General features: G+C 36.4%; 1 protein-coding gene across 1 annotated transcript; it reads right to left on the reverse strand.

Annotated features, from left to right (window-relative positions):
* Nucleotides 1-1,638: 1,638 nt before the first annotated feature.
* LOC126611359 (protein STRUBBELIG-RECEPTOR FAMILY 6-like) lies at nucleotides 1,639-8,605 on the reverse strand. The gene is made up of 16 exons (XM_050279589.1): nucleotides 8,215-8,605; nucleotides 6,836-6,968; nucleotides 6,673-6,744; nucleotides 6,512-6,577; nucleotides 6,351-6,422; nucleotides 6,185-6,256; nucleotides 5,817-5,888; nucleotides 5,669-5,734; nucleotides 5,491-5,553; nucleotides 5,098-5,393; nucleotides 4,420-4,703; nucleotides 3,701-3,972; nucleotides 3,453-3,585; nucleotides 2,691-2,827; nucleotides 2,437-2,593; nucleotides 1,639-2,244 (listed from the first exon to the last, which is right to left on the reverse strand). Exons 1-16 carry the CDS (start codon nucleotides 8,309-8,311, stop codon nucleotides 2,092-2,094), a joined length of 2,145 nt encoding a protein of 714 aa, XP_050135546.1. The 5' UTR covers nucleotides 8,312-8,605; the 3' UTR covers nucleotides 1,639-2,091.
* Between the last annotated feature and the right edge of the window lie 7,653 nt (nucleotides 8,606-16,258).

Here is a 16,258-nt window from a genome sequence, read left to right on the forward strand (position 1 = left end):
CATGCCACCGGCACATAACACAACGGGAAATTTTATTTGAACTCATTTAACTTCTTTCTACATCCAACTTATTATCCACACCCATATGATTTTTAATTAAAGAAGTAATATCTTTTTAAACCCAAATTTATTACATAAACTATCCTCTCAAATCCGATTCAAAATGTAAAGTTATCTTTACAACCATTTAAAAAATAAATTCTCAAATTGAATAGTTTTGTTTTCAAATAGACTCGAAAGTCAAAAAACATTATGGGTCCTTTGTCCCTCCTCCCACTGTGATCTCTTCAACTGACTGGTCCCAATCCCAATTCATTTCCAAATTCTTCAATTGTTTTCATGGCAAGTGTCAATATATCTAACAAAGCCTTGAGTTTTAAACAACGATACTCTTTGTATATATACCAGTGACTAGTAAGGCTGTTGTTATTAACATTGGAGAAAAAATAGTTTAAAACTAACATTCATCTTCACAGGTTATAGTTTTTGTAATTTATACTCGTATTTTTCTCATCAAATTTTGAGTCTTGAATATACTTGAATCTTCTGAGGGTTAAAGTGTTTGTGAGCATATTCAAGTACAGTAGCTGTTATTTTGGGCCATAAACCAAATTGTTTTGTCTGCAATCTAATTGATGTGGAGATCTCCTTTAAACAAAGATTACAAAACTTATATTCATAGAAAGGAAAATATATATCCCAGAAATTTGGTGTGTGCTACAATTTTTTAATACTTTCACTTTGGCAGTGCAAAAAGTTTAAACTATGAGCAGTCTGGGATTGACAAAAAAAAAATGATAATCAAATACTTATCTTCTAACTCAAAAAAACAAAATTGAAACCAAGCGAACAAAAAATTTCCATTTAGTTGGAGGATTGATCAAAACTTTATCACCATCTATCGATAAAAAAAAACTTGTTTTTTCTCTATAAGAGCTTATAGGGTTTTAGCCGGAATAAACGTATGATAAATAAGAAGTGATGGTAGGGTTTAATTATAGGATGTGGGTTTATTGATAAATTTAAGTTTTATTATTAATTTCATATTGTACTTGACGATAATTATGCAATAGGGTAAAAAAGACAATTAATATTTGAGTAAATAGTAGCAATGATCCCTCAACTTTAATCAAATTGGAGCAATGGTCCCTCAATTAAAAATCCATTACCATTGGTCCATCAACTCATCAAAATGTGTAGCTATGGTTCTTTTTGTCAACTTTGTTATAATTTTGTTAAAATAAGTTATGTTAAAATGATCATTATTACAGTTAGGATCCCACAACTCGTCAAAAGATGTAGATATGGTTCTTTTCGTCAACTTTGTCAAGAATTTTGTTAATATGAGTTATGTTGAAAGGACCATTGCTACAATTGGGTTAAAGTTAAGGGACCATTGCTCCAATTGGGTTAAAGTTGCAAGACCATTTCTCCAATTAGATTAAAGTTGAGGGACTAATGATAATTAATTTTTAGTTGAGAGATCAATGCTCCAACTGAGTTAAAATTAAGAGACCATTGCTACAATTTACTCTTAATATTTAAAATTTTAGGTGGAGGTAGAAAAAAGGTTACATGGGTTTAAATAAAATTTCTCTTAACACAATCGAGCCAAACTTATACGTGCCGGGAAACAAATAAAGAACTTTGAAGTTTTATATTATTTACTTGAATATTGTACAGCTACAAGCCTACAAGAGAAATCAAGTGCGTGATTCCCGCAGCCTGCACTGCAAACTGATCACTGATATCTTCAGTTTGTGATACAAACTGTCATTTGGCCGACCGGAATCCGGCACCACCAGGGCTCGTTTAATGGTGCACGCACTGGTTTTAATGTATGCATAAAGTGAGAAAATATTCAGACTTCCTCATTTGAAACAAGCTCCAAATCCACCCAGTTCAATTTGGAAAAGTTTTCAAAAATGAAACTACCACCTCAACTACGTAAAAATATTAACAGGCATATACTACCAAGGGTATACGTACGCCCGGTAACATATGGTGTAGCCAAGCGAATGTACTCAAAATGTACGCGGTTTTCCTGAGGCGTGTCTTCATGTGTGTCCCCATTGTCACCTCAAGCTGTCCTCAAGACAGGTTGTCCTGTGCATCGGCATTGCCACCTCCATGGGATGATCCTTGATCATTTCCAACTGTTCTCCTGCTCATGTTGGCTCGCTGCACTAATCGAACTAATGCCTCAACCACTTCTGACATGGGAGGTCGAAATTCAGGCTCGGGCTGCACCATAATGTGGAAGGTAACGATCAGATCTTCACTTCAGTTCACACTACACAATATGAAAAGTCCCCATACTCCACATCCTATAATTTAACTTGTTACGGCATGAATAACTGATGGTTGTTCTTCATGCCGTAACAAGTTAGACATTATTAAATTGAGTGTAAATTCCATAATCTACGTGTACATTACCTGGACACAGAGAGCAATCACATCAGCAAACCGTGACAGAGATTTAACTGGATAGAGCCCCTTGAGTTCTGGATCTACCATTTTCGAAAGTGCGTCAATATCATGGAGCTGGGGTGTTGCCCATCGAACCAGAGATTGTTCAGACCTAGGCTTCGAGCTGTCAAGGAATTTTCATGCAACAATTAATTTCACCAATCTTTACAAATGGTAATAACATTAATAAGATAGTAAGACTAATTTATGTCAATATTTACTTATCAAATGGTTTCCGCCCACTAAGAAGCTCCAGCATAACCACTCCAAAACAATAGACATCACTCTTTAGTGTATATTGGCCAGACATGGCAACCTCAGGTGCGCTGTACCCAGATCCTGCATTGTGGTCCAATGCCTGCTCATGTGAAACTTAAACCATCAGCACTCCCACAAAAATAATGATCAATCCAACTGATGCAACAGGTATGCACATGTGTTCTGCCACCACTTAAGTAAGACACCCACTACGTCGTATAATTTTCCGACAATCACAAATGGGTGACACTAAATGAAGTGAGCTATAAAGTCTCAGCCCTTATGAAGCATGAAATGGTCGTTTAGCTGAGTTTCACACATGAATTTTTTTCTTCCTAACAAGTACAGATGATTTTGGGTCATTGAATGTGTTCCATGATTACAGGAGATCCGAACAAGAAGTAGTTTTTAAAGTGTTCTAAAGTCTGCTCCTACCTTATTTCTCTAGGTCCATTTATGTAAATGTAAAACAAATAGAACCTTACTATCATTCACAATCATACGAAGATAGAAATTTGAGTATGCTTCTATTCGGACAGTATCTTTGATTCTGAGACTGGTGCATCTGAGTTACGAGTTTTCGTAAATCCTGGTAATTATAATCATCTATGTCTAAAATACAGCTATTCAGTTAGGATACAATTTCAGATAATGGAGTAATCAGTTCATATTGGATGTATATGAAAACAGTTAAAAGTTCAAAAGTATGATATTCCAAATTTAACCTGATCAGCATTGGGGATAGAGCTTGCAAGGCCAGAGTCCGAAAGATGAGGGTTGAGCTCTACATCCAATAATATGTTGGTTGACTTTATATTTTTGTGAATGATAGATGGTGAACAAACTTCATGCAAATACCTAAAAGAAAGCATTGTAAGTACCAGCAACACATATTTCCAGTCAACGAGGTTTCAAAAATGATTGTGAGCTTAAATATGTAAGCCAAAGCATGGACGTCCACTCACAAACTTACTCTAATGCACGTGCAGTCCCCAAAGCAATCTTGACCCGAGAGTTCCATGTCAATGGCTTGTTGTATTCATCTGATAGGTGCAGGAAGTCATGCAGCGAACCATTTTTATGGAACTCATAGACTAGCAGGTGCTGTCCATGCTCTGAACAATAACCCACCAGCTCTGTTACATTTGGGTGATGCAACTGGGAGATGCTTGAAACGATCTCGGTGAATTCTTCGGACAACTCACTAGGAAGGACAGATGAATCTAATTTCTTCACAGCAAGAACCTATAACATTGTTAAAAGTAGTAACAAATTATTCTACTCTGTCTTCAGTCTTTGGAACAACTGGAATTGAAGCATTTGAATAAATAAATCAACAAATGCTTAACCAACCATATATGCATTCAGGATATCATACTGGCTCTCCAGAGCATTCACTTTGTGTGTGTGTTGCAAGGGTGTCCATACACCAGTGCGTGTGTGTGTGTGTGTGTGCATGCGCGTGAGAGAGAGAGAGAGAGAGAGAGAGAGAGCAGAAGATTTCAACCAAAAAAGTAAATTAAATGGTCGAATTAATATGAAAGTAAACAAGCAAGTCAGTCATCTTCAGGCAGGATATGAAGAAGAAAAAGCATTACTCCTTTATGTAAAGAGATGTCACTGAATTTAAAGAGATTAAACCTTTCCAACATCAATGTCATGGCATATAGATTTATTAGGTAAACGGTATACCTTCCCATCATCGAATTGAGCCTGATAAACGCGTCCAAAAGACCCCTCACCAAGAAGGTTGTCAATGCTAAAGCTGCCAGTAGCCATCTGCAGGTCTGCTATTGAATATGAGGTCACATTTAAAGGAGCTGTGACAGTTTTCTTGACAACAATGGGTTTCTTTGCGAATTCATCCTCATCAAATGATTTATTGCGATCAACTGGTGGGGGTCTAAGATTTAGTACGGCAGGAGTATCAAAGGTCTTCAAGTCCAATGGGGCAGGGGTTTGTACAGATTTCATTTCTGCATTGGAGTGCCGGAGACAAAGCAGTTAACATTCAACAACCATTTCAAAGTTAAAAATGGTTCAACAAAAATCTTAAATAATCTGAACAAACATGATTGAAATGCGGATGTGGCCTATTGAGAATATTTTTTATTTTATAACACTGTAGATCTCGACCTTTTAATTTCAATTCAATGATTTGGGGGGTAAATTAATAAACTCAATCCAACTGATAAACAAAGAAAGCAGTATCATACACTAAAACCAGCAGGAATATTGCAGAAAATAAATACAAGCATATCCAGTCTAGAGAAGTCAAACCGAACAGCATGAAGAGCAAACCAATGGAAAGGACAAAATAATTTCTGATAACGCTCAACTAAATGTAAAATGTAGACAAATTGTAGGTACCTTGCACTTCACTTGCAAGGGGATCAAAGGGCCGACTTTCAAACTTTTCCACATCTGAGGATGACTTCTTTGACCTTTTCTTTATGAGAAAGAATGCTGCAATTGCAGTAACTACAAGAAGAGATATCACTATTCCTGCAATGGCACCACCCCCAATTCCTGATTTCTTTTCACCTGAGCCACCTTTTGATGGTGAGTTGTTGCTGCCAGATTTGTGATTTCCATTGCTCTTGGCTGGAGGTGTACCAGGTGGGGGTGGGGGTGCAGGACCTGAGTTCCACATGTTTCCATCCTTCCTGTAGTGACATTCCTTAGAACCATATTGTATATTGTAAACATAATCTCTCCAGAGTCCAGATTTGAAATAATTGTAGCTAATAATAGAATGCTTACTCCAGATTAATGTTTTTCAACTGCTCTGGAATCCAGCCAGTAAAATGATTATTTTCAATATTCCTAAGAAACACAAACAAAAGTACTTTAGTGGGCTGAAACTGAAAGCCAGGACACTTTGAGGAAACAGAGTGGGGAGTGGTAATGAGTATCTGGCTAAGTTGAATGGATATCTCACAGATTATCAAGGGGCAGATTGGCAAGGACATCAATAGTCCCTGTCAACTGGTTATTCTGCAAGAACCTGAAAGAAGACAATTCCAGGGAAGAGTCAAGACTACAAACTAGACAATCATTACCATAATAACAAAATTTTCATTACTTACATTGTTGTCATACTTGAGAGGGAGCTAAAACTCTCAGGAAGGTTGCCTGACAGAGAATTGAAAGACAGATCCCTGAAGCAAGAAAAGAATTATCGTCATTTGGTCCTTGAGTAAAACCAACATAAATTCTTTAGCGACTATCAAGGGAGATGATTGACACTTGCAGAATTTCATAGAAAAATGAAAACATAATTCTTCAAAGATTGTTTATATTGACTGATTGTGCAATATGGTACAATGTTATCTAGTTATATTACTATTTTTCGGTTTTTGATAAAGGAATGGCCAAGTTGCAAACTATGCACTCGTGTCAAAATGGACTTCATTGCAAGCTACTTATATACAACAAGGATGGAAGGAGAACTCACAATACGGATAGAGAAGAGAGCTTTCCAAACATGTCACCCAGCTGGTTCTGAATCTGATTGTGACTAATGTTCCTGCAGTCCCCAAAAGAATGAAACTGGTTTACTTTAAACACTTTCGATATGTTGCAAGTCTTGTGACCAAAGTTATAAAGAATTATTTACTTACAGGTATGTAAGAGATGTTATCTGAGAGATGGAATAAGGGATGTCTTGATTGAAGTTATTACCACCAAGGTTTCTGCATAGAAAAATGGCTTATGTTATAAAACAAACTAGAAGTGCGACAATACACACAGAACAGTAGATAAATGTGGTTATGAATCATACAATCGTGTCATGTTCGGAGGAAGTTGATACGGTATAGTGCCTGCAAGATTATTATTGCTCATGTCTCTGCAAAATTTGTCAAATACTCAAATCATGAGATCAAACTAATCAGTAAAATAAAATGGATCAATCAACTTGACACATGCGACCATTGATCTTACAGGTTGGTTAGTGCTGTCAGAGTCTGAAGCTGATACCCTAGCGTCCCAGAAAGTTGAAGACCTGATAAATCACTGATAAAAAAGAGTAATGAAAGAAGAGGCATAAAAAATTAGCATACATGTGATAATATCTAGGCAAATGAATGAGGAAGTAGGGAATCACATTTCTGTTACTCGTGAGCCCGAGCACTTAACACCTTTCCACGACTGGCCACATGGATCATCACCATTTTGAATCCATTGGGTTAGCTGAGATGGGGAATTTAAGCTACTGTACAAGACCTTCAGAGCACTAACTGTGCATTGAACATGCCAAAAGAAATTCAATATAAGCAGATGTGGACTATGAAATGAATTTCATATAGTTGCAATAATGTGCTTTCTTCAGAGCAATGAAACTTGAAGAGAAGTAAAATAGGGTCCAGACTCCAGAGTGAATATGATTTAAATCAGATAAGATAAACGTAATTGCCGAAGCATCTTTGAGCCAGAAGGAGAGCAGCTACAACTAAAATTCTGAAAAGATTAGACTTGCCAGCAATAACGGTACAAGCATGCAAACCAATTGCAAAAACACGCTCAGAATTTGGAAATTCGGGTTGCTGTGTCATTCATAAATTTCCCAAACCAAGAGTGCATCCTCACCTTCACTGGACGTAGAGGAGCAAGATAACCGTTGGTTTGAATCAACCAAGTTGATAGAACTTCTCTTATGTTGAACGTTTTATATATGCATTTTGTCATATGATAAAATTGTATATAAACGTATACTTCAGTTCCTCATTCATAAATTGATGCATCTAAGGGAAATAAGAAATTCACCTGAATAGGTCAGCCAAACCGACACTTTAAATCCGGTAACTTCTAAAAATAAATTTCCAAATTGCATCTTTTCAAAATCCAATGGTAATTTTAACTTTCTAATTACCTATCCTAAACGCTAGTGGGAATTGTTGATGACAGAAAAGTAGCAATTGTAACAGTTTTTCATCATCACTCAAAGTGGGAATTAAACGCTTTTAAGACTCAAAGGTGGCAATGATGGTCATACAGCGACATCTAATTACCACTTTGATAAAGAAAAGGACTAATTTTATTATCTTTTCAGAAGCCCGAATTACATGAATGCCAAACAGCAATCACATTAAAACCCAGAATTTTTGTTTAAACAAGGCAAAGTTAATCTACATCACTAATATCAGACCAGACTGTGCACATAAACAGTTCCTCTGATGCCCCTTCATACAGATAGAACTCTTCAAATCAAAAAATAAATAAACAAACTAATAAATAAAATCAAAAGTAAAAGCACAAATCTGGCTCCCATTAAGCAGTTCAAGAACAACTTGTAATTTCCCAAAGAAAGTCAAATCCACAATGCATTCAGTGGGTTTAGTATTTAACACGAATGGAAAAAACTAAAGTTTCAAACTTTATGAAGATTTGCCAGAAGTTAGCTCATGAGAGTCCAAATAAACTGATACTAATTCAAACAAACAGAAAAAAAAATAGAGAGAAGAAGAGTTGGGTGAGGCAACTGACCATCTGTGGGATCTGTGGCGGCATTGATGGAGCTTGGACTCCACCCAAAAATGCAGATGCTGAAAACCAGCAAAACCCACCTCCAAGTCTCCACCATCTCTCTCTCTCTCTCTCTCTCTCTCTCTCTTCTTCTGAATTTACCCACAAAACAAAACACAAAGGTAATCAAAGCATTCCCCTTTTGGGGTGAATTGGATTGATTTTGTTTTCCCAAACAGCAGATTTGTAAAATGTTTTATTCCTAAGCTGACAGATTGATTTGGCAGAAGAATCCGAAGCCACAGAAAAGAAAACCCTTCCGTTTTTACTCTCTCTCTCTCTCTCTCTCTCTCTCTCTTTGTTGTTAATGCAAATTTTCTGTCTTTTCCTTTCTTTTTAGGTATAAGGAGGAAAATACGAAATACCCTCTTGGTTGCTGTGTACGTAGCTCTGTATCTTCTGTATAATTATGCTCTACTATCCTCTTCACATTCTGTCCCTCTTTCTCTCTTTCTCTCTCCTAATCTATTTACCAAGTCAGATTTTGAAAGTCAGAGCTTTCACCAGCATCACACGGTTTCATGATCCATGTCCTTCATTTCAAGATTGCGTGGCACTTACTTAAAAAACTTAATTAAACCAAAAAAAACAAACTTTAAAAATAGTAAACCCATGAAGGATTTACTTTCAAGTTCTTACTGAAATTGTTACCTTTCCGTTTTTCAGTGGAGAAGAGTCACGAGATTCTCGTAAGGGAAATCACCTCTTTTTCCCCTTTTTTATTGTTTGTATGTTTTGAAATTCTGTCTGTGAAACGGGCAACTTACTTAATACTAGTCTTCATGCATGCATGTTTTTGAATCACGGCGTATTATGCACGATTTATACATTTTAAATGTATTTATATGCATGAATTGACAAAGGGTAAGTTAAATATTTAAAGTAAATGAATAATCTTAAATCATGCTAGAAAAAACCCCTCAAAATCCAATCAAAGCAGCTGAATTCACATAATAAAATATGTCTGTCAATTTCCATCTACATTCTATTGGATTTACATTAAGAATAGAGAAAATAATATTTAATAACCAATTGATTGAATCACATTATTGACAGTTCATTATGAGGTTAAGTCCACCTCCCTCTCCCTTAGTATAAATAATATAGTTTGTTAAAATAAAAAACAATCATTTGACAACTAATTTAATTACATTCTTATGCGCGTGCAAAATACATTTTTTATAACCGGCATTACACGCCTCTTAAAATGTTTTGAACGTGTTTAAAAATAGAGAAAAATAATATTTAATGAATAACTAATTGAATCACATTATTACTAGTCTATTGTGAGGCATTAATTAAAAAAATAAAAAAAATGTACAAAAAGAATTAATTATTAAAAAACTGTTAAAATGACAAAAATACCACTACATTATTTGGTGCATTATTTTGGGTTGCTTTTGAAATTTTTTGTTTTGAGGACATTTTTATTCAAAATTTTTTTATGAAGCTTGTGACCCTAATAGGAGTTGTTGACTTTATATACAAAGATGGTTATATTAATACAATAACGTTTTATGTATTTTTATATTATTTGCATGAAATGCTACGTCTACTAATTTTAGTGAAAAATCAGATATAGTCTTTGATTAGATGGCAACCAACTAATTTTAGTGAAAAATTAGATTTAGTGTCTGATTAGATGGCAACGAACCTAATGATAAATCATAAATGGTGGTAATTGAGCCAATCGGCTGCGAAAGCAACGGAGGAAATGGTGGTAGTTGAATGCTGACATTTTGGACTGCGATATAGCCTCTCTCTCTCTCTCTCTCTCTCTCTCTCTCTCTCTCTCTCTCTCTCTCTCTCTCTCTCTCTCTCTCTCTCTCTCTCTCTCTCTCTCTCTCTCTCGGAGTAGGATTTTCTCCTCTTTTACTTGCATCTTCTTCACTTCCCTTCTCTTATATATTACTTTTTGACTTCTTCTGACTATTAAAAATTAACATAAAACGTTGACGTGACTATTCACGTCTTCTTCCCTTCCCTTCTCTTATATATTACTTTTTGATTTCTTCTGACTATTAAAAATTAACACAAAACGTTGACGTGATTTAACCGTAACTGTTTAAATATAAGGAAAGAAAAAAGGAGGGAGACTAGGAGGAAATAAAATCATACTCCATTTTTCACATCACTTTTTCTCTACTTGCCCTTTAAATCCACGTACGTGATGTAAAGCTAGTTCCAAGGAAAATTTTGGGCTTAATTGTATCAATGGTTTTTAAATTTTGCTCTTAGCTTAATTTTAATTCTGAGCTCTCATATTAGTTTCTTTAGTCGCTGAACAAAATAATATATTGTCATTTAGTATTACAGTCTAGTAACATTCTTATTTACTTGTAAGTGAAGGGTTTAGATTTAATTCTTACTAAAGGCGAATTTGAACCATATTATTACTAACACTTTGTCAAGCTAAGTTTACCCCTTCACCTTAATGTAGATAATATTGTTTGTTAAAAAAAAAATAATAACTTAACAATATGTTGCACAATTGGTTCTTTTCACGAATGTCGTCATTTTGTTTCTGTTAAATTAACATCCAATAAAAAAAATTAACATTCAATAAGATAAATTCATTAATTGACGTGACATATCATAATATGGTTCAAATTTGCATCAATGCCGTCATTAATGATAGCTTTAGTGACGTGGCATGTAATAATATGTTGCATCATTGGTTCCTTTCACTAACGCCATCCTTTTGTTTATGTTAAATTAACATTTAATAAGATAAATTCATTAATTAACATGGCATAGTACAAAAAATGTGGTCTTCTTAACATTTTCTTTAATATTGATTTTCTTTTACTGTGTGTTGGTACCATATATTGGGCCTCGTCTTTGGGCTTCATCTCTAAGCCCATGGTTTATGTAAGAATGGAGGAAACCCTTATTCTATAAAAGGGGGCCTCACCTTCACTAAGAGGGGACACACATTTAGCCTCACCTTCACAGAGTTTCACACTCAATCCTCACAACAATAGAGGGCAATACCCTCTCAGCCAAACAGAGAGTAAAATGGCAAGAGTTGCATCCACATAGAGCTCCCTTGCCGATTTATTGTAATCTATACATACATACATAATCAACATCAGTGTGGACGTAGCCCAAACATTGGGGTGAACCACGATACATCTTTGTGTTTTTGTGCGTTTGTGTGATTCACGGTCGGATTTACGTTGGTCCAAGATCCTCCGGATTTTGTGCATCAACATTTGGCGCCGTGTGTGGGAAACGACACGAAAAGCTATGTCAGTTCTCTTTCATTTTTTCATCTCACCTCCGTGAATCTGCAGAAACCCAAGAACCAAACACCTGCATAGTCACTGCAAGACCCATGTCTTCCGCTTCAGCTCCCGGTCACAGCGGTATCGATGAAAACACAGTCATATTCCTTCATTCTCTCTCCTCTCACTAACCCACATAGAGACACAAACCAGAAAGTCTTTCTCTAGAAACGCTAACCTTAGGCGATTCAATCCACCATGAAGCAGCAGCAAGCCTCATTTGAGGATTGATTTGCCGTAACAGAGAGGAGAACAACTCACCAATGGCAAGCCTAATTTGATTCCTAGATGGTACCTTATCAATGAGATGGAGTTCCAATCCAGGCCTAAATAATGCAGAACTATGGAAGAAGCGTTAACCTCAGTCGCAGGTTGGGCATGGCTTCCGGCCGACATTCTGGGTTTGATAGTAGAAAAGTTGATACCCATCTCTGTCTATATCTAGTTTAGTGCAGTTTGCAAGCATTGGAAATCAATTGCGTTACATCACAAGCAGTATCGCATCGTCAAATCACGTCACAACCAGCTTCCAATGCTGATGGTTTCGACTAATGACAGTAGCAACAAAAGGCGTTCCCTGTACAACGTCACACGAGGTAAGACTTATGGCTTTGAGTTGCATGTGCCTTATAGTAAGAGGTGCTGCGGTTCTTCCCACAGATGTTCGCCCCGGATTTAAAGGCGGTCAGATGCCGCTTTACCGTCGACTTCCCAAATTGAAGGGAACTGTTAAAGGTATGAGTGCTGGGCTGCCCAAGTATGTCCCAGTTAACTTGAAAGACATAGAAGCCGCGGGGTTTCAAGAAGACGAAGAAGTGTTGTTGAAAACTTTGAAGAACAAAGGCTTGGTCAACCCATTCAAAAGAGAGCGGAAACTCTCTTCGAAGTGCCTTGCAGAGTATAAAAGTCAAGATGATGTTGCAGACTGATGATGCTGCAATAAAAATAATAATAAAAAAAGACAGCCACTGATGATAGGTGAAGTGACGGGACAGCAGTCATCTACCATCCACTGAAAAACCCACCGGAGAACATGCAAAAGATAAGAACTTTATCTTTTTATTTAATATGTCACTGATATATGTTATCATCATGCATGTTCCCATTTTCTGAAAAGCTATTACAAATATTATAATTTAATATTTTATTATACCTTTAATCATTATTTAAAGTGGTAGGATAAAACTTTAAGGCAAAAAAAAAAAAGGTACAGGGTATAATCATGGCCTGAAATGCCGATAATATCGGTTTTGGGAAAGAAATATATTTTAACACTTATCCAATGTTGCCTCTCGAACAGCTGAGTCGACCCGGATGAGGCCGAGTTGAACCGGTTGAACATGCTCAACTCGTGGTCGTACATGGCCTTCTTGGTGGGGTTAGAGAGGACGTTCCAGGCCTCGGAGACCAGCCAAAAGGCATAATCAGCGTAAGGGAAGCGATTCCGGTGGGGGTTCAGCAAAATAGCGAGTCGACGGTACTGAGTCGCGATGATTTCGAGGTTCTGAGTGTACTGGGCGAGTTGGAGAATAGCGTACCAGTCGGGCTGCTGGTTTTGGTTATTGATCTGGGATTCAACGGCGAGAAGAGTGTCGGGGACGACGATTATCTGCTTGGTGGCCTCGAGCCTGGGGTCAGTCTCTCGGGCTCAAATCTTGAAGGTCTTGGTCTCCTGCAAGTCATGCGCCGACAGTAGCTTCACGGCGCTCCGCTTCCGCCCTATTGGTGTTGAAATTGAACTCCATTTCTCTCTCTCACTCCTCTTCTTACCTTTCTTGGTTTTCGGTGAAGTTCGGACATAGTAGAAGGGTGGGGGAATTTTGGGTGGACGAAAGAGGACCTGGGTTGTGACTGAAATGACGGAGATTATTTGGTGGTGGGGTGGGAGAATGGGAGGTGCAGTAGGGGTATTTTGGGAGTTTGGAAAAATTTTGATATGATAAATCTGGGACTGGCTTTTTATCTGGATGCGTAATGAGAGTGACACGTAACACGTTGTTGTTGTTGAGGGTTTTGAGCACATTTGGACTCGGTTAATGGATTAAGATTTTAAACCAACGGAACTGCTACCCCTCAACACCTTGACCACCATATCATTTATGTTTTTGTGAAAATATGCTAAAATATTTATATATATGGTTTTGTTTTGAATTCTTTTTGCAAGAAACAAATTTGCATATGACAGCTCGCTATATAATCAACTTAAAGTTAAATCCATCATGCAATGCATTTCCTTCCAATTTTTTGTGATAAACTAATAAATAATTGACTAAATAAACATCCTGCAAAGTTTCAATAAAAATTTCCAAGTTTTTCTTACAATTTCCGTGGTTTCCATATTATTTTTATCGATATCGATAATATCCCAATATTTCCATCGATATTTCCGTGTTTTTGGACTACCGATATTTCCGATATCATCAATATTTTATACCTTGGGTATAATATATACCCATTATCCATCTGTCTAACAGAAAAAAAGCCACGATAAAACTCAAGATAAAAGCACTTTTATTATGAAGTCTCTACTTTTCACTTTGATATTGTCGGCCATAAAAGAAACCCATCATTATGTTTTCTCAATATCATTATCTATCTAAATATTTTATTATTATTATTTTATGATATTTGTTAACATGTGGCCTAGAGTATTGTGACTGCCATTAAACTATGTCACTTATACAACATGTAATTTACCACATGACTAAATAAATTATTTATTTATAGAAGGCACATAGTACAATATTTTGCCTTGACAAACTTTGTCAATTTGATTTCTTCATTATACGGTCATAATTATACTGTCATTTATTGTCAGAAATTATTGAGCAACTAGATCCACAGATCAACATTGTTGCTGATTAAAAGAACCCAATATGCGAACTCGACAAGTGGACCCGAATCATGTTGAGAATTAACTCATATTGAGCGCACGCTGACATAAAATACATACTTGCAATGAGGAATACCACGAGCCGAGCTGCCTCGCAGCAAGCATAGCCTCTAGCCAAGCAGCCTTGCAACGAGCATTGCCTCTAGCCGAGCAACCGCCTCGCCGCGAGCATAGCCTCTAGCCGAGTAGCCTCGCAACGAGCATTGCCTCCAACCGAGCAGTCTCGTAACGTGTGATACCTCTAGTCGAGTGTTGCTTTATGTTGAGCATTACCTTGTATTGAGTACTGGTTCAAGACATCTAGCCACTTCGGCCCGTACATGGATTTGATTTGAAGTCTCCAGCCAAAAGACCCTCTTGACTGAAGACTTGGGGGACTCCTGTTGGTATCATATATCGGGCCTCATCTTTGGGCTTCATCCCTAAGCCCATGGTTTATGTAAGAAGGGAGGAAACCCTTATTCTATAAAAGGGGCCTCACCTTCACTAAGAGGGGACACACATTCAGCCTCACCTTCACAGAGTCTCACACTCAATCCTCATAACAATAGAAGGCAATACCATCTCAGCCAAACAGAGAGCAAAATGGCAAGGGCTGCATCCACAGAGAGCTCCTTTGCTGATCTATTGTAATCCATACATACATACATAATCAACATCAGTGTGTTGGGGTAAACCTCGATACATCTTTGTGTTCTTGTGCGTTTGTGTGATTCACGGTCGGATTTACGTTGGTCCAAGATCCTTCAAATTTTGTGCATCAACACTATGAAATATAGTATCATATCATTCATCATGAAATTATTTAGTACTTAAATATTGATTTTCTTTTAATTATTATTTTGGATTTGAGTGATATGTAAAAGTGAAACAACACAGGAAGTGAAATCTAATCGAATCTTTTCTCTCTCTCTCTTTTTTTGTCAATGATGCAAATTATTATGGATAAAAATTAAAATCCTTTTAAAAATAAATACAAATCAAAGGATCTTATTATTATATGATCTATGATCTATTGGCTAGGAGAGGGTGACATCTTTCAACAAATTGATTTATATATACATATGCTTTGGAAAGGCAAACTATACATATCTATGTTTCCCTTTAAACAAATACAACTTTATATTTGTTGCAACATAATTTTCTTGCTTCCATTTAAGGCATATAGGGTCGATGTCTTTTATGGAGTCTAGGGTTTAGGGTTTTATGTCTCTCTTCTCACTTCCAAAGTAAATTATTTGTCATCATATTTATTAAACTTGAGCAATATTTGTGAGTAAAAGAAATTAATATCAAGTTGGTGTTTGGTTGGTTGATTGGAATGAGTCTCCGAATGAAATGGATATTGCCTTAAAATTTGTGACCACGAAAAGCAGACTCATAATCTAATAGTCGAGGTGTAAGATTCCCGTTTCAAAGTTTGTGACTACAAGAAATAGACTCGAAACTCATTCTCAACTCTGAGCTTCAAACTCTTGGCATGTGCTCAAATTTGATTTCAAACTTATTTTCAATTAGGAGCCCAGCCATAAATCAATTAATTTTTATTTCATTTCAACTTAAATGAAATTATTCCCCAATAAGAAATGAGCATTGGTGTATGAACTTTAATCGGATTGAAGCTTTGGTCTTTGAACTAAACATTCGTAAATATTGGTCGCTGAATTTTACACAATGTGGAACAATGATTATTTTAGTTAATTCTGTTTGAATGTTCTTTATTTCTCTCTTTAAACCCTTTATTTTATATGAAAGTTCTAACGATATTACACAAAATAAAATTGTTGTTAACTTGCTACATGTTATAAGAATTTCAAAAACCAAT

Source organism: Malus sylvestris, chromosome 17 (genome assembly GCF_916048215.2).
Source record: "Malus sylvestris chromosome 17, drMalSylv7.2, whole genome shotgun sequence".
In the NCBI taxonomy this organism is placed as follows: Eukaryota; Viridiplantae; Streptophyta; class Magnoliopsida; order Rosales; family Rosaceae; genus Malus; species Malus sylvestris.

Bases quoted from the DNA above. Each gene is read 5' to 3' on its own strand.
- LOC126611359 (XM_050279589.1), bottom strand. From the start codon at position 8,311: ATGGTGGAGACTTGGAGGTGGGTTTTGCTGGTTTTCAGCATCTGCATT. The intron at 6,969-8,214 runs GTCAGTTGCCTC...TTCAATGCACAG, and splicing joins CGCCACAGATCCCACAGATG to TTAGTGCTCTGAAGGTCTTG. The intron at 6,257-6,350 runs GTAAGTAAATAA...TGGGGACTGCAG, and splicing joins ATAACATCTCTTACATACCT to GAACATTAGTCACAATCAGA.